This window comes from Mixophyes fleayi, chromosome 1, assembly GCF_038048845.1.
Source record: "Mixophyes fleayi isolate aMixFle1 chromosome 1, aMixFle1.hap1, whole genome shotgun sequence".
NCBI lineage: Eukaryota > Metazoa > Chordata > Amphibia > Anura > Limnodynastidae > Mixophyes > Mixophyes fleayi.
In genome coordinates, this window is record NC_134402.1 from 175,722,012 (window position 1) to 175,741,911 (window position 19,900).

The window sequence follows — 19,900 nt, forward strand, 5'->3', positions numbered from 1 at the left end:
CGCAGTTTAGTAAATATACTCCATGGAGTTGGAACTCACAGAATTATTTTCCTATATGTCTTACAGATCAAAGTTTTTTCTTTTAATGTCTCCTCTTATGTTTCAATTATCCATGTACAATATCATTTTATTAATCAATAGATATCGATATATCAATCCAGGCTGTAGTACTCAGACTGTAGTACTCATCTTTATATCTCCATCATTCTATCACAATATTGATATATGTGGCTCCAGCTTCTTGTTAATATACTTGTAACAACTTGGAGTTCTCCATTCACATATAGTATTGTAACTTGCCGAGTTAATCACAGATCACGCACAGTCTGTCTGTATGTCAGCTCTCATTATGTATGAGGTGAACCTATGTTTATGTGTGTTCACTTTGCCCTAATAAATTAGAAAGAGACACTTCTATCTCACACAGCACACTGCAAACAAACTGTTGTACATTTGTTTGGAACCACTAGTCTTTACTACCTGCAGATACAGAGATATTTTAAGATCCGAGGCAGCATGGATTTGCTGCTGGGAGATCGTGTCAAACACATTTAGTGGATTTCTGTCTACAATAGTAATAGATGAGGGTGTAGCTGTGGACATAACATATTTAGATTTATCAAGACCTTCATGTGGCATCCCACAATTAACTGAACAGAAACTGAAAATCCTTGACTTAAAGATAGTGGAGTGGATAAAGGTTTGGCTAAAGGACAGGAGACAGAGAGTTGTAGTCAATTTTGTAAGCTCGGGAAAGGGAAGGGTTGGTACCCATTGGAGTAGATTTGAGATCAGTACTGGGTCCAGTTTTGTTTAATGTATATATCAATGATATTACTTGTGGTCTACAAGGTATGGATGTCTTTTTTAAAATAACATAAAGATATCAAATGTTTACTCAGTAAGGGTAAATCTAAGGCATTAGAGAAGATATATTAATGGATATGTGGAATCTCCAAAAGCAGAATACAGAGCAGAGGAAAGGGCCATTGAATTCATAGTTTCCGAACAAATGAAGGTAGTAATTCAGCAAGAAAACACATTTAATATAGTGTGACAAAGTCACTGGATTAGTGTTTGATGGCAATTATATTTCAACTAGGTTCCTAGCCTACTTGTTTTAAAACCCTAGGGAAATATTTCTGCTAAAGGGCTATAGGCCTGTTGAAAAGCCGGCAAACGGTTCTGGGATTATGGATGGAAAGTGAGGGCGGGCTCCATACATTATGCCCGTAAACCGATTTTTCCAACTTACCAGTGATTCGGCTGGTAATCAGGAGTTGCGCCTGAGTGGTGCTAGTAAAAGGCTGTAAAGCAGTTCAGTCAGTCTCTCACTGCCTGGATACAAGGGCTGAAGAGTCTCTATGAGAGAAAGCCTGATATCTACCTGTAAGTAACTGCTGAAACTCATTTTTGTTTTGTATTAGTTTGTTATTCAGGAGTGACCAGTGTTTAGTTAAAGCCAGACAGTAATGTGGTTATTTTGGAGTTTTCTTTTGTCTTCTTACTGAATAAAACTGGCTGAGGGCAGTTACACGAAACCTTTGGATTTGTGTGAAATTTCTCAGTTTCTATAAACACCATATCTACTCCAGGAGAGGGCACCAGGCCCCCCTACCCGGCCACAATAGTTATTGGTAGTTTGGGGTGGGGTACTTCACTATGACTGCTCCCTTCTCTTCAGTTCACTCACCCAGACATGACAATAAATTAAAGGTTTGAAAAGTATGTAGGATCTATCAATTGCTCCCACATTTTGTCATTACAGCCTACTAATCCTAATAAAAGCTTTACTTTGTCTAATGCCATAATTGTTAAAAAAAACACTGCAGATGCAGTACAAAGCATCCCTACCACCAGTACAGTGGCAAATGATACCTAAGAGAAGGAGTTTATCATATATCATTTATTATAATTTGATACCATGTTATTAATCATTGCACTCTTTTTTCCAAGTTGTTTCTTATTATTTGAAAAATTTGTGAACTGATTTGCAGGACGCAAACAACATAATTTCAGACAATCTCATAATTAGCTGAATCTCGATAGTAATAAAATTTCATGAAAAGTATTCTAACATGTGCTGGGAACAGGGATGGCAGTAGAGTTAAAGGATGAGGAAGACAGGGTAGGTAATGTATATATATATATATATATATATATATATATATATATATATATAAATCATGGTGTCACATTGGGTTGCTGCTAGTGGCATCAGATACTAAAGGCTATGATATGGCCTTGAGGATGACTTTTATATATATAATACTACCATACACTGCTCTCGAAAATTTTATATATATATACACACACACATGCAGAGAGAGGCCAATAATATTCCAGCAGATACTGACATTAATTTGGATTGCAGTGTCTGCTAGATGACACTGTATATTGGTCACCAGTGACACTAGCAGTAGGTCAGCTACTAGTCATATAGGGCCTGATTCATTAAGGATCTTAAATGAAGAGGTATCTTATTTCAGTCTCCTGGACAAAGAATCATGTTACAATGCAAGGAGTGCAAACTAGTTTTCTGTTTTGCACATAAGTTAAATACTGACTGTTTTTTCATGTAGCACACAAATATCAACTTTAAATTTCAGTGTACAAATAATCTATCAAGTATTTGTGTGCTACATGAAAAAAATTATGTGCAAAACAGAAAACTAGTTTGCACCCCTTGCATTATAACATGGTTTTGTCCAGGAGACTGAAATAAGATACCTCTTCATTTAAGATCCTTAATGAATCAGGCCCATAGTCCCATAGAGCTTACTGTGTTTACTAATGCTCAGATGTCCTCAGGTCTTACTTATGTACCTCTAGTCATTGATCAATATGACTGACTATTGACTAGTAAAGTGTGAGAGGTTGGGCAGACTTGGTCATAAACAACAACATAATAATCTAGGTCATAAACACTAGACAAAGCTGTACAAAATCAGAAGGCAAAATCAAGGTCATTGCAGGTACTAATGTCAGGGCATGTGGCAAGGAGCAAAGGTCAGTAACAGTAAATGCAAAAGACAATACCTCCCAGGTTAGGAAGCAAAACCTATAATGGGCTTTTAAGCAATGCCAGGCCACTGTGCACGATCACTCATGACTGTACATGAGCAGGAAGGAAATTGACTGTGAGCACCGCTAAGAAGATGCCAGAAAGGGAAATATTTTACAAAGTGTCATTAAAAACACATGGAGCAAGAGTGATCCTGACCGTGTATGCATGCACTTGTCTTTTCCTCAACCTGGAGATCTAAAAACAATATACTTTAGATTTGTTAGTTATAGCAATGGACACAAATCTCACTAAATGCATGACGCCATCTAGAAATTAAAAAATAAAGGTCTTGATATTTGCTATGCATGGAGCCAACGTCTAAAAATGTTTGGGGGTATGGTTTTGGTAGCTGGACAAACACTGTTATGGTGCTCTGGGGTACGTCAGCTATGCAGTAAATCCACAATTGTGGCAATTGGTGGTGGTGTATTGTTTTTAAAATGGACTATAAGGGTCTCATTTAGAGTTGGACGCAATTTACACTGAAATCGTAAGTGTAAATTGCATCCCGTAATTTACACAATATTTAGAGTGGCATAGACCGACTTAGAATACTGTGCAAATTGCACAAACACACCTCTTTATCTGCCTTATGGGCCGGCATGTAAGTGTATCATGCACAGCACCCTGAAATGCAGATAATGAAGTAGCGGCACAAGGGTTTGTTATGCTGTTTAAGAGGGGTACACGCCTTTTTAAAAAAAATTATTCTTCGCGCTGAACAAAAGGACTTGCGATCGACTCTAAATCAGGCCCTAAATGTTCATTAATTCTGTAATACAGGAAGTTTCTAAAAGCACAACAGTTTAGTTAATGTGGCACAGATCCACAAAGTAATAATGAAGGCACCTATTCTGTTTAATCACTTTTAGATTCAATACTTAGAATGGATGTTTGCTTCTACACCCCCTACAATGTTAATAAGAGATGAAGTAAACTGCCAATTGGAACAGACAAAGGAGATCCCTAATCCTCTAGGTGGATAATTAGTGAAATGCGCTATAGAATGGGCTACAGTGAAATCTAAGAGTCAGTGTGTATCTAGAATGCTTATGGTAGTAACAATATGTAATATTTAATTATGCACTTTTAGTTTTCAGTACAGTTCAACTATCATTACACTGAAAAGACATTTGAAGATAAGCATTGTACAACCATCACATACATTTATTAAAATAAATATAAGGCACAGATACCGAATTTGTAAGCATTATTTTAACCATATAACAACATACTTCACAACATTACCGACTGGAAAATTTGGGATAAATTAGGCCACACGTCCTTCAACATCAATCCATGAACCAGGCATACCACACCCAATTGCATTAAGGTCATGTCCTTTATGATAGACCATGTCCCTTTTGTCATCTGAAAATCAGAACTATTGGGAAAGAATGAAACATTATTGCTTTGCCTTCTAAAAAGAACATGAACATGAACAGAAGCAGAGAGATAACAGAGACTAAGAGGTGTCAGATGTCTGTCTATTGGATGCTTCCCTTTTATTGCACCGGTCCAGCCTAATTTGATTTACAGAGACATGGCTGGAGATATAGATATACTGTACTCTATTGTGATAGGTACTAGTCTAAAGATATTCATTTGAAACCAAAAAAGAAGTTACCGAACATGAAGAAGAATGAACATTTTGCATGATGATCATTGATCTTTTGCATAATGAACCTTGATGTAGAGTGGCGTTGTGAGTCTCTGAGCATCTATTCCAACAGACAAGAGGAACCAAATAACTCACATTGACTGGGTGCATGTTAAAATATAAGCAAAATTACCTTTTTTTATTTTTTTATCTCATCATCATCATCATTTATTTATATAGCGCCACTAATTCCGCAGCGCTGTACAGAGAACTCACTCACATCAGTCCCTGCCCCATTGGGGCTTACAGTCTAAATTCCCTAACACACACACACAGGCAGAGACAGACAGACTAGGGTCAATTTGTTAGCAGCCAATTAACCTATCAGTATGTTTTTGGAGTGTGGGAGGAAACCGGAGCACCCGGAGGAAACCCACGCAAACACGGGGAGAACATACAAACTCCTCACAGATAAGGCCATGGTCGGGAATTGAACTCATGACCCCAGTGCTGTAAGGCAGAAGTGCTAATCACAACGTCAAATTATTTGTCTTGTACAAAATGTTTGCTAATTTTACAGTGTATTGTATACTATGGTAAACTAGACACGGAACATGAGAAAAGAGAGGACTCTTTTACAAAAACGCCAGCTTTGTGGGCATGAACAGAATTCAGCTTGACAATGGGCAGATCGGCATGAGCCATGGTTCTATCTTATAGGCACTTTTCTGCACCTGATGCTCAGCAAAAATAATATGGTGGTTTTAAAACATACTTACCAACTCTCTCAGAATGTCGTGGAGACTTCTGAATTCCGGCTCGGTCTCCAGGACTTCCGGGAGAGCAGGCAATTCTCCTGCTTCCAGCACCACTTCCTAGTGGTACTTCCCGGAGTTAATAAAAGAAAAGTAGGCAAGTATGGTTTTAAATGAGCAAACGGAGCTGTCTAAGCAAACTTGGAGTTGTGGCCATCATTTGCATTGGGCTGGAGATTTGTGTCTTTGTGCATCAACAACAATAAACTACATAAATTTGGAAATAGGAGAGGGGGGTGGGGGTAATGAGAGCATCCCCAAACATTTTTAAAAGTTGGCCCCATGCACGTATGCACTCAAAGAGCATGGATTTCAAGCAGGAAAAATACACAGACCACATCACATGTAGGAAATGTATTGCAAATGTGTTGCATGTTTCATGTGTGCGTAAAAGTAAGAGAAATGTACATTATATAATTAAAAAAATAAATGTTAAAAACAAACAATAAAAATCGCTTACGCATTTATTGACACAACAGAAAAATATTTATAATGCACCATATATGAAACATAGCATGTATTTTTACATCTATACACATCCCTGGTCTCTCTATTGTATCTGAATTGTATTTATGCTTTCTAAAAAATTCTAATTAAAACTATGTTTTTATAGTACAAACAAAACAGAATGCATAATAGTAAACAATAGCAAACAAATAAACAGTAATAAAAAAAGGAGACTCCAGGGAGGAATTGTGACAATAAAGAAGACAGAGGAAGAAAGCATAAGTAGGGGCTATAAGCAGAGGCACTCTCAAATAAAATAAATAAAAAATAAATAAAATAATCTACCAGTTCACACAACTCAGTGACAGATATGCAAGCGATTATATTTCATTGCTGTTTTAGGCTACGTCCTTAAAATATATAATGTTTCTTAGTGTACTGGATCCATTTATGATACGTTTGTTACATTCTAAATGTAGTCATATTGAAAATATGAAAAAAAGTTTAAGCTTGTCATCTAAAATGTGTGTTAGAAATGTATAAAATGTTGAACTTTTCTATAAATTTGTCACTTACCCCTTAAGAAAATCTCATGCAGTTGCCTGGTTATATTTGTGTGTGAGCATACATTTTGCACCATAAAAAGTTGCAAATATTCAGCAACTTTAAAAACTTCTTCAAAAATTTGGAGCCATAATCCTCTTCTTAATTTTTAACCATCATAGCCCAAAAATATGGGTAAAGGAAAAACGCACTTCAATTATATCTATGTTTATACCTAACAGCACAATTTTTTGATCTTCTTTCCCCCCCATATTTTGGTGGCTGTTTTTATAAAAGTCCCTGTTTGCATATGACAATACATTACATTTTCTCGCCCAAAAAAAACCTACAAATGCTTTGTAAGTCTTACTTGCCTACTTTTTCCAATTCCCCTCTGAGAGATCCAAGAGGGAAGGTCGGGTAATTCCCCCACCACCACTACCACCACCTTGGCATAAATCTGCAATCGCTTCTGTGCCCCAGAGGGGCGGGGGTGGGAGGCACGGACAAAATTACATGATCCCCACAAATCATGTAATTGAGGCTCCGTGTCCTGCACACTTTCAAGTGGTCTGCCCTCTGGGGAGTTTTGGAGAACTACCTGTAATTTGTGAGTCTCCCGAAGTAGGCAAGTATGTTTTAAGTGATTCCTATATGTATGTTTGTAGAAAATGTGTCTTTGTTAAATGCATAAGGCGGCAACTTGACAGCTGTGAGACTTTTGCATGTGAAGGTCTCTGGGATGTGTACACTTAATTTAGACATATTCTTCTTTCCTAGCTCTTTTTTTATTATTGTGGAAATGCCAGTTGTTCATATTTACCGAAAAAATGACCCACATATAACATAATAGCAACTTTAACGTGCACCCAGTTACTACACGTTGTGGAGACTGCTTGTTTGTGGGCTGAATCAACATAGAAGCAACTAGTGAGATCACTGATTCATAAGGCATTTAGAAAACTGGTTCAGCCAATACAATGGTATTCTACATATGTTTAGGCTACAGGTATGCTTTAAATTATATGCCAAACAAGTCGTCTAAAATCCAAATTAATATTTTTTCATTGTTGAGCTTGTACATATAAAAGGATTGTGGAAATAACACCATTTTAAAGCAGCAATCCCATGAAATAATCAGGTGTTTTTATTAACATAAATAAATACAGCATGCAATAAGAAGAATGTTGGTATTTACCATTTCCCTTGGTTTTTTTCTTCAGGCTGCTATTAATGATCTATGATTCTGGATTATGGCAACCACAGTCACATGACACATGATGTAGTGAGCAGGGACGCTATGTCTGCACTTTGACATTTGACAACTAGGAGACTGATTGTGTCTGGCAGCCATTTCTGCCAGACAAGGAACTTTGAAATAACGATTTATTATAATTTGTAGTAGTACAGCTAAGAAAATGAATGTATGCTTAAAAGGTACTTAATTTGCTATTAACAGAAACAAAACCTATATGTGGGATTGCTGCTTTAAATAAGGGTGGGTGTAATGTATTCCACTAATTTTATTGTCTTCCCACTAGGTTGCGCTATTCCTGTTTCCATATGTAGATAACATTGATGTGATTTGTTAAAGTCACGTTAGATGTCTGTAAACCACTACAAAATAACTTGGCTTCATGCCTTTATGTTTCTGAGATGCCCTATTTGACTTCCAATAGCATTATAACTCAACTAGGGGAATATGATTTAATATATAAATTTCACTCATAAGTAGACTATATTGTTTATTGCTAAAACACAAATGCATTCAATATGTAATAACTGAATAATATTCACAAACACTATAAAGACAACATTCCCATAATTATTATTCCAATGAAATGTATATATTAGCAGGGTATTTTATCCATCGTATACCACACAAGGCTGGACTGCAGCCCTCCTCCCATCCCTGTCCAGTATCTCTTGTGAAGACACTTACAGCACTCTTGAATTATTGATTACTAGAGGTAACGCAATATTATGTACACACTACTCACCTGCACATCCCCCTGTAGTCACTATATTTGCAACATGGTGTTGAACAGCATAAGGAGAATAAGTATAAAAGGGATAATACTTCCAGTGCCTTCTGGTACCTTTACTCATTCAGTTAGTGCAGGTGGTTAGTGTATATATGGCACTGAACATCCACCTGTAATGGGTTGGGAGAGGAGCATAGGCAGACAGGTGACTAGGAAGATGGATAAGAACCTTGTACCTGCTCGCTGCATTTATAATTTTGTGGTCTGTATGGTTCTCACCTCATAGTAGGAAAAGCCATGAGTTTTCACTATATTTTTATTTTGTAATAAGCCATTGGGGGTTATTTACTAACACAGAAGCAACATCATGTGACTCATAGTAATCAGTCAACAGTTAGTTGTGATCAGTCTAGAGTAAGTTCGACTACGGAAAGAAAATATAAATGGTTGTCATGTGTTACTGCATATTTCCACTTTTTTTTTTTTACTGTGAATAGATGCCCCCATTTTTCTAAAAGTGAATTACCCCTAAGTATTGAATAAGTGGGAATGTAATTCTCACATATTATGTGAAAATAGTGGTCTAAAAAGAAAACCAAACCTCATACATATGACAATATATTCCGCATCCTCATAGAGAAGCAGCAGGCAGATTTATTTTTTGTGGTACAGTATAACAAAATTAAATATTGTTTATTTTACACAATTTTTTCCCCTCTGTCATGTCCATTATACAATTTGTTTACACTACTAAAAAAAGTGCTGTTTACAAAAAAAAAAGAAAAATCAATAAAGTTTTCAATTATGTTACACAAACTTGTTGTTACAAACCACTTTTCAATGATGTATGCCTTCAAACTATTTACACTTGCAATCATGCAGTGAAGAACACTCCTTTAGTACTGACTAGGTTAGGATCAAATCTTTAACTTCCTGCCTGTTCTATGGCAACAGATGTGTGTAACAGACACAAGAAATGTTTGGACTGTACATATATAAGAAAAGAACATCGTAGCCGAGTGAATGCTGAGAGTCTGAAGGCACCTTACAGCTTCAGCTGTTTAAAGTTCTATCTTTTACCAATACAAAAATAAATGTGTCTTTGGAGAAGTAAACAGAACGCCTATTTTCTTAGAGCTTATTTTAGACAGGAGCTTATCTTCTTGTGTTCTACATGCCAGTTTCCACTGTGATCACTCATCCAAGTCCAGTATGACTTGTATGCAGCAGAGGTCCATCGCCAGTGTTTGTAATCTATATAGTTTTGCATTGCTGTCTTTGTTAAACTTGAACATTTTAGGAAATGGTTGTACTGAAAGTGCAAATATGAAGATTGCTTTGAACACTTTTGAAGGTTTGAGATGTTATCTGCAGGCACAGGACTCCACTGTCATGTTGGGATACACTTTGAGCACAACATTCTTATTTTCATCAAAGAACAGAATGCTGAGAGAAGACATCCTTTCTGGGACGCAGCAGGGCTCAGGAATGCCAGGCACCACACCCACTGCACGGACAATGCTCTGGATAGTGGCATGGTTTGATGGCTTCAAGGACTGTGAAAAGAAGAAGAGTAGATACCGTGAATTTGTAACAGTGCAGTACATAACATACGGCTAGTCAGAAAGTCATGTCTACTCCATATAACTCATAGAAAGCTACAGAATTCTGGACAATTCAACTTCTACTGGAAAAATAAATATCTAACATTCTGATTTAATAGTGCTATAGTTACAGCTGTTTTGAAATGATGACCAATTAACATTCTACACAGATAGACAGATCACCACTTAAAAATATAAATGGCATCCCAACTACTCAAGCACAATCAAATTTTTCCACACTTATCCACTACATGATTTCTATTAAAATGGTGCTTGAAATAAAATCGTGGGTAAGTAGTGGACCTGATGGACCAATGGGAATGTCCCAGGTGGCAGTGGAAACAGTGGGTGCCTGACTGGATGCAGTTCTTGAAATGAATGTGTGGATGACATGCTCTCTGCCAGCGAACCTTCTAACTGGGATTGAAGTGATAATTCTGCTGCATCCCAGCTATACCAATAGAAACAAAAGTACTTTTTAATGTTCACACAATAATGGACTTGGGAAGGTCACATGGCTTTTGAGTAGGGTATATGAGTTGGGAAGTTTATTTTTTTTTCGGGAGGAGGTAGTTCTAACACTTTGTTTGGTCCTGCAGTTCTTAAGGAACTGAGAATGGGGATGAATGAGAACATTGCAAAATTTCCAGTATTTATTAAGCAATTTTATTTGATGATTTGATGATTTTATTCAATGATTTGAGTAAATTATTTAACAAACTTATGTCTTCTAATGGTGCCCAAAATGACTACAACTAAATCATGCCATCTTTCAGTACACTGTAGCAAAGCAGAGGCAAATTAAGTTCCCGTGGGGTCCTAGGCAACAAAAGAACTTAACAATGGATAATCATAATTTGGGCTCCTGATTACTCACTGAGCCCTAGGTAGGAGCCTAGATTGCACTATGGAAGATCTGGCTATGCAGCAGGTAGCAATGTTAGGAACTAGGTGCCTGTTCAACAAAGTAAACACAGGATGACTGACAGTTTAGCAGACAAGCTTTATAGAAATGCACTGCGTGGATTGGTTGATTCATACATCAGAGCAGGGCCAATAATTTTTGACCATTTGAAATGACATCATTCTTAGCCTTTTGACCTGCATTATATCCCATTAGGCACCGCCGATAGGTTAATCCTGGGCTCCTGTACAACCACTCTTAGGGGGTCCCATTGGCTTCTTAGGACCCACCCCCAAAGGAGTGCCCTTGTATTAGGACACTGTCCTAAAGATGGGGAGTTCTTTAGCTATCTACAATAGAGTAGGGATCTTATACTTTTAAACCAATCTTTAATACAATGCACTGGAAAATATATTTCCCTTCATAGTTCATATCTGAAAATGTCAATTTGTGATTCTGAGCTGTATATATTTGAAGCAGAGTTATATAACAATTTATTTTAAAAAGTCTAAAAATGTGTTGTCTAATATGCCTAGAATCACAAGCAAAATGGGTTACTTTAAATTAGTCTTAAATTGGTCTCTCTGACTATTTGAAATGTGCAGAAATATGATTGATTAGACACAGTCTGGAAGAGAATTGAGCCACATCTTGATTACCACCCACTGTAATCATACAACTAAGCCTTGTGACCCTGAGGAGGGACCCACAACTAAGTTCCATATTCGTAGCTGTGCACAGGATTAACTTACAAGTGACACAAAAAAACCCCTACTAAGTCTATTTGTTATAACTTCACTGGTGCTGAAGTGCGACCAAAGACCAGATGTTTTAAAATCCCTTTGGAAAATTCTGCATTAGCCCACTGAACTCACTTTGTATTTGTGCTCAGTAGAAGCACTAAATAGTTATCAATGCATATTCCAGGTGACATTTAACTTTGGGATCTAAAAATAAAATAATTGCTCTTGTAGTATAATTCCTCATGGGCTTTTGGGGCTGTACTTTAATGTTCCAATGATTAAACAGAAAAAGTAGCCAATGTTTGCCATTGTTTAGGTTACTTGGCTATGAATGGCAAACTTTCAGAATTCAAGGTACACGCTTGATACGGTTTAAATTAGACCACCCTGCCATTTTGTTTCTATTCATATAGGAAAATAAAACTGAGAATACTAATCTTTCTCAAACAGCGGTTAGTATTATCAACTGCATTGCAGGAAAACATGTTAAATGTACAATTAAACATAATTACACTTTGTTCTGTATTGCATTATAAAAAGCTGCACAGTGTCGAATACATTAGGACAATCTAACTTGTTAGAATTTTGGCTAAAATATGAATGGGAAGTTACCAGGCATCTGGCTTCAACACCTAGGCTATTTGTTTGAGAATATGAGGGGAGAGCTACATCGGATACACGGGCCATTAGAGGCTTGGAGGAGACCTCAGAGGATAGGAGGAGTAAGATTTTCTGGTTTAACACATTTTGCATACATTAACAAAAAACGAAAAATGTAATAGACTTAGGGCCAGATTTACTAAGCTGCGGGTTTGAAAAAGTGGGGATGTTGCCTATGGCAACCAATCAGATTCTAGCTGTCATTTTGTAGAAGGTACTAAATAAATGAAAGCTAGAATCTGATAGGTTGTTATAGGCAACATCCCCACTTTTTCAAACCCGCAGCTTAGTAAATCTAGCCTTTAGCCTTTAAAGAGAAAGGTACAGTGATGTACATGTTGAACATTGTTGGGTATTGAACAGCTACAGTATTAAAAGTTTCACCAATATTTTTCATTCCAGTGAGAAACAGCAACCACAAAATGTTTCTACAGACTAGAATACACTGTTTATTAATAATGTGTCTCAGTAATAGTACAGGTTACAAAAGGCTTATGCAATTTATATCTGTGTCCTGATTTTTGTCATTCTTCAAACCACCTCTCTCATACAGTCAGAACTCTGTATTTGAAAAATACGACTTCTTAAAATTTAAAAATATATTTAGTAATATCATTATCTTTTGTACGTAATGGCTTCATATTCTTTTAGCTTTCAACTTGTAAATATCTCCTTTTTCCTATTGCAGACTAAACTTTGGCCCTTGTGAAATGATACATAATGTATTTGAAGATCAAAGATGCTATGAAGCCATGCCAAATGTGGAGTTAGCCAAATGCATGGATACTGTCTTATCTATGAGTCAGACATAATAGATGGTCACACACATTTTAACTGGTCCTTCTAGACCCTATAAGAACAAGTATAGAAAAAGACATCATATTTTCCTCCTGTACTTTCTTAGTCCCATGTGATTTACCATCTAGCGTTCTTCCATCGTAGTTACATGCATTAATTCTAGAGTGCATGGGCAACAAAGGGCTCACAAAAGGAGTTGCAATCCCAGCTCCAAGAGCCGTATAAAACAACTATATAACTAAAGAACACCCCATTCTACATTAAAGGCTATGAAACTACAGTGATTTTAAACTGACTCATAAATCAGTATTATAATTAGAGCAGCAATCCCATGAAAATAATAGTTTGGGTTTCAACATAAATTACTGTGGCAAGCTACATAAAGAAGCTTGGAAATTACCATTTTTCCATGGGTTGTTTCTTCAGGCTGCTATTAATGGATTTAAATGATTTATAATTCTGCACATTTTCTACAGTGTCATGTGACTACCATGGCAATCACAGTCATGTGTCACATGATGCAGAGGGTAGAAAGGCTTTTGAGCTCTGTCTGCCCTGTACAATACTTCCCCTCCTAACCCTCTGCCTTCACATGACATGCTGGGAGGCCGAGTCTTTGGGGTATATTTACAAAATTGCCGGTTTGAAAATGTGGAGATGTTGCCTATAGCAACCAATCAGATTTTAGTTATCATTTATTTAGTACATTCTACAAAATGACAGCTAGAATCTGATTGGATGCTATAGGCAACATCTCCACTTTTTCAAACCCACAGTTTAGTAAATATACCCCTTTGATTGTGACTGGCAGCCATATTTGTCTGCCCTCCAGAAAATTCTGAAATTCTTTATAGCAGATAATGATTTGCAGGAGAACAGATGCATGGATAAAAGGTATTTAACTTACTATTTAAAGGAAATTAAAACCTATGTGGGATTGCTGCTTTAAACTACTAAGGAACAGAAACGGAATAACAGTGCAAGTATATGTTCTCTTCCTGCAGACCGGATATTCTCCCTCTATGGTTTATAGACCGACAGTACAAAAATATATTGGCTTATGGTTACTAATAAAAACAATCATTTCCATTTTTTACCCCCCAGCTCTTTTTGTACTTTGAAACATTGAAAACGCATGCTCTTATTTTTCCTGTTGACTAACTTTTCAACCCGAAGCAGGTATGTGATATGCTATCAATGTCAACCAGCTATAATTAACCTTTGGGCACTGAGCCCAATATGTTAAAGGAGCTGGAATTCCACAAAATACAGGTGGACCAACTTGCTTGAACTTACAGAAAATGTAACAAATGCATCCAGAATTTCCCTGCTTGTAAATGGTAGAACTTGATATCACTTTTAGAATAGGTGTTAGAGCCAATTCCAGCTTAACCCCATGTCACAAATGAGAAGTGAAGCCAACTCATACTTTCAATTCCACAGATAAACAATGAAACCAAATTGTAGAAGCATTAAACCTAGAAATAAAATACAAAACCTCCATTGTGACCTGAACTTACTTGGCTTCAGCAGAATTACTGTTCTATTCAATGTAACAAAAACACAGTTTAAATGGGAATGATGCATACTTACCAACTTTCTGTTGGTGAAATCCGGGAGCCTGCAGAGGAGGTGGGCGTGACGGGGGGGCGGGGCTCCAAGTGACGTCATTTTGGACCTGCCCCCATGACGTGATGACGCAGAATGCGTCATTTGACAGCGGGGGGCGGGGCCAAACGCCGCGATTCACCGGGAATCGCGGCGTTTGGGACTTAATTCTGCCCACTTCACTAGGAAGTGGGCAGAATTATCCAGATGCGGGGGATTGCCACACTCGCCCGGGAGCCCGGGAGACTCTCGCAAAATGCGGGAGTCTCCCGGATATTTCGGGAGAGTTGGCAAGTCTGGAATGATGTCTATGATAGTAAGTTAGCCATAAGCATTTACTATTATTCCTGACATGTTAATAGGAATTCTGTAATATTGATACTAATAAAAATCAGCTGCATCAAACTTTTAGTTTGACTGCAGCCAAAAGATATTCTTAAATTTACAGTAATATATTAGAAGGATAATCCCTATATTTTACAGCTTGAAGGATCATTTATATATAGTTTTAAGTGAATTGTGCATGTAGGTGGCGATCTTTGAGGTCTATGATGCTGGCATGAAAATCTCTGATTTAAGTGCAATGCAATCACATGTAAATGAACACAGAGGAGGCCACAAGCTTTCTTTGTGGATTGTCTATTGCGTTCCACCTGTTTTGATTGTATGTAAATAAAACGCGGCCACAATATTTAATAACAAAGCGGGCAATTCAATCCTTTGTGATGTCCCGCAGAGTACCTCCAGAATGGTTGCGAGTGCATTCTGCAGCGATGCAACATTGCAGATCTTTCTTCGCACCCCATAGAGATGCGCAGGAAAATCCACAATGTTGGGGTACCGTGGGAATGTGCAGAGCCGATATCGCTGTGATGTCTGGGGCATATTGCTAAGAATTGATTTGGCCCCAAAGTGACATATGTTGGTTAATTCTACCTTTATTAATTATATTATGCATTGCATGAATGATGCCGCTTAAGTGGACAGTCGTGTAACTACTGTGGATGTAGGAGTGTGTGGCTGCTATAGGGTCCAGAGGTGAAGAGGGCCCTAATATGCACCCAGCACCCCAACATCAACCCCTCAAGGTACTGCTTCTGAGCCAGATATGTTTGCTCAGAAGAGGTCCCTTCTCTGGACAGTTACAGCAACATTGCCGGGTCTCTTGTCAAACTTTGCTCTGGGGTCCAGAAATACACTCTTCCACCCCCTGCAAGTGGGCAGAATTTGTTTAGTGGTTAAATATTTATTTAATGCCTACAATTAAATTCTAATAAATAGGTTAAAACATGTCTTTATGTTAAATGATTTCTGATTGCTCTCTATTATGTGAAGGGCGGCACAGTGGTTAACAGTGGTACCTCACAATGCCTGGCCATTTTTTCAGCTGCAACCATGGCACTATCTGTGTGGAGTTTACATGCTCTCCCAATGTACACATGCGTTCCCTCCGCATACTCTGGTCTCAAAGCTGCAAATTTGCAAAAACTATACAGCAACCAATCAAATATTTGCTTTCATATCTAACTTACACTACATATAATGTGATTGGTTGCTATGGCTTTAATGCAGATGTGCACCTTTGAGTCAATGTTAATAAATAAATCTCACTCTCACTTTAATCATTATTACATCTAACAAGTTAAAGAACACATTTGCAGCAGGAAAATTAGCACATGAACATTAGCATGTTAATTCCATACATTGTGCTGCAGCCCACAACCAGCAACCTGAGATCTGCCTCAGTTTGCCTCATTATAGGCATACTAATACAGACGTTTTTTTGATGTTATGTAGTAACAGGAAAGTTTCACATATTTGCCTTATAATAAATACGCATACACAGAGGCATTCCTTCCCACATGTGATATTTGCTGAATAGAATGCACAGGGAAATGCAATGCAGAGGAATTAGGCATCACTAGGTGCATCCTGAAGCCATCTCCATTATACAACACTTCTATTTTAAAATGGTTCCTGGTGCTTTAAATGAAAAGATCTATATATCTCCCCTTTTATTTACCCATACTATTCTAATTATAATTCTGGATGGATGGATTATGTTCTATTGGGCACTGACACTGACACAGCTCCTGACACTCTGTCTACCCAATTAACCTGCATGAAACTTGCTTCAATCTGTCTAAATCCAGAACTACTTTGGAGCATTAGGTGATAGCCAGGGCCTATACATTGCCATATTGTGTGAAGAATGACAAGGTCTTCTTTAAGCCTTTAAAGGCCTCCCAACTTAGGTCAACAATTCTTTCATAAGCTCAGGACAAGAATGAATACATTTGTATCTATTTAAATTATACATAATTTACATATCCAGCAACCAATGAACCCATCTCCGAATGGGTGGGTGTGATATTGGATGTCATGTAACCAACCATACTAAAAGCCAATACTTGTTCCCTTTCAGCTTTGACTTTGAAGAAGTCAGCAGAGGTCTATTTGATAGATATGTAAATTGTATTTACTTGTTCCCAGATCAGTGACCAGTCAGTGATTTCTTCATTCATTTTGTAATCTGTATTTTATTTATATATGTATAGCCCCGATTATTATTATTTTATTCATTTTAGGTATTTATGTTATTCAGTGGATATACTTGTTTTTTTCTTTTTTTTTAATCCCTTCTCCCTCAGCTCTTTATAGTTATTTTGAATGCAGCTGAATTGGATACATTATACGATGTATGCAGATTTTTTATGTAGATAGGTTATTTCGAGCCCGACATTTTTTGTTTTAGTAATATTAAAATCCAAATATATTAATGAAACAATAAATTCAAGTAAGCACTTGACAAACAACTCACTTCATTAAAGATGTGTGTATGGGTGAAAAGCATGTGCGTTCCCTTTAAGCAGACATTGATGATATAAAGAGTGAAAGCATGCCTGGTTTTAGTAAACGTGTGAAATGTGGACAATAACAAATGCAAAAAGATGTGGAACATGAACCTCCACAAGCGGACAAAAGGTCATGCTTTTCTACATAGCAAGGCATTAGTGTTTGGATACTGTACAAGAAATTCCTGCACATAAACCTTCAGTTTTTAAATCTCACTATTTTAACAACTACACTTATAGAACAGACATAAAAATATTACTTATTTACGGCTTCAGAGGGCTCCCTAATAAAACAGCTGGGATATTTTATTGATTAAAAAAAAAAGATGTACAGTTCATAAAAAAGACATGCACTTTCCTGCCCAGCACTGCGTGAAAATATATGTTGATATAAAAGCTAGTGTAAAAATACTATTAAAATATTTACAGTACCTTTGGCATTGGGAACTGGCATGCACCTGAGCAGTAATATGCATCAAAGGATTTAGGGGAAATAATCCAATCACTCCAGCCAATGTCTGCAAAGTCTACTTTAAGATAGCGCCGTGCACACTTTCGTGGTTCATTCCACTGCTTTCTTCTTGCTTTCTTCAGGGTCTGCTCATCAAACTGTAGTGTTTGGCTTTTCTGGCGTCCACTTTTCTTCTGCTTTTTCTTGGATTTTCCCTTTTCTGCTGGCCGTACTTGAAGTGTTTTGTAGGGCTTCTTTTCCTCCCAGCCCTCTTCATCTTCATTATATTGGTACTCAGCTCCTGGTAGCTCATTGTTTTGCAGTGGCAACAGAATATCAGTTGAACGTCTACTCCTGTGCTCTACAAGTCCTACTTTACGTTGTGGCTTTTGAACTATAGGACTGTGTTGTCCATGCAAGTTGGAAACAACACTATCAGGTTCAGAAATAGCTGAGTCATTAGCATATACCAAAATATAAGGCTTATGACCTAACAGTTGTTTCCTTTGTTGAGCTGGAGTATCAAATGTCATGTTGATTCCAATGAGAGCCTCTCCATATCGTTTGGCCTCCCGTAAAACTTGAGTAATATCCTTCCACTGCCAAGTGGGAAAGTCACGGTAGGATGTAGACATGTTTATAAGAAAATTGCCCAAAACTCTTGTCTGATTCTCTAGAGATGTGAAACTGGACACTGTTAAATCTATGGATAGTTCGGGCTTTCTGTGTCCACGATGATGGCACTGGGGTGAATGTAGACATCTTAAGCTCTTGTTTAAAATATCTCCAAGATAATAATGAAATGTAGCTGAAAGTATATTTTCTGAAGACGTAAGTGAGGTCAAATTGAAAATGTGTCGACTTGAATTCTCTACGTCCCCTGAAAACAAAAAGAAATAAGAAAAACTTTTAATTATGTTAATCACAATCACAACAGTATCAATAATATATTTATTCAGTGTCTCGTCTACCTGTGATCATATGAGGAACACACAAATATAGCTTTGTAAAGACTTGGATCTGAGTTTGTGGCCTTCAATTTATAATGTTGCTTTCTCTTTCTTTTGGTGTTGCAATTATGTTTTGTTGACTGATATTGACAAGTTAGAACATTTCATTAATATTTATTTAACCAAGGGCATCAACAGGTTTAGCATACTAGCACTATGCCAACTGTATATTAAGTTAACAACAACATAAGTTTCAGCACACCTGGAGTCCAATAGATGGGCTTCACCAAGAAGCACACAAATATAAATATTCAAGTGTTGGTAGGTGTAGAAGGGTGAAATATTCATCTTGAATTGGATGAAAGAGTGCCTTTCAGAGGGGAGACGTATGCCTGTTTCATATATAACAATAAAATATTGTCTCTTGACTTCCATTAGCACAAACAATGTAATCATTAGAAAGTACTGTACTGCTTGTGCTAAACAATCACTATTTTTGAATACATATCAGGAAGTCAATAGAGTGCAAGATTTTTTGTTATACATGTCATTGTCTGTTAGGGTAGGAAACCCGAAGATCTCTGCAACTCTTGCACCAATCTGAAAAAGAGCGCGGTCTGCACCTGCTGTTTAAGTATGGCTGTTTAGCAAGGGAGAGGATGTAATTATTGTCTGATACTATTTTTGTGTTGGGCATGAGTGCTAGGGATGGGGTCAGAGCCAGATTCAGACCCAATGGAGCCCTAGGCAACATAATGCTTTGGGAACCCTTCATCTACCATGTCTGTAAAATAACCCGAAATATAAAAATGGGTTATGGTAATAAGAACCCCTCTGTCTCCATTGGGCCTTAGGCAAGGGCCTAGTTGC

General features: G+C 37.3%; 1 protein-coding gene across 1 annotated transcript in view; it reads right to left on the reverse strand.

Annotated features, from left to right (window-relative positions):
* Positions 1–9,068: 9,068 nt before the first annotated feature.
* BMP3 (bone morphogenetic protein 3) overlaps positions 9,069–19,900 on the reverse strand; it is a 32,375-nt gene continuing 21,543 nt past the window's right edge. The window contains exons 2-3 of the mRNA XM_075204554.1: positions 18,062–18,960; positions 9,069–10,013 (exon numbers count right to left, since the gene is read on the reverse strand). Of these exons, the coding sequence (XP_075060655.1) occupies positions 9,822–10,013; positions 18,062–18,960 (1,091 nt within the window). The 3' untranslated portion in view covers positions 9,069–9,821. The remainder of the gene's footprint in view (positions 10,014–18,061; positions 18,961–19,900) is intronic.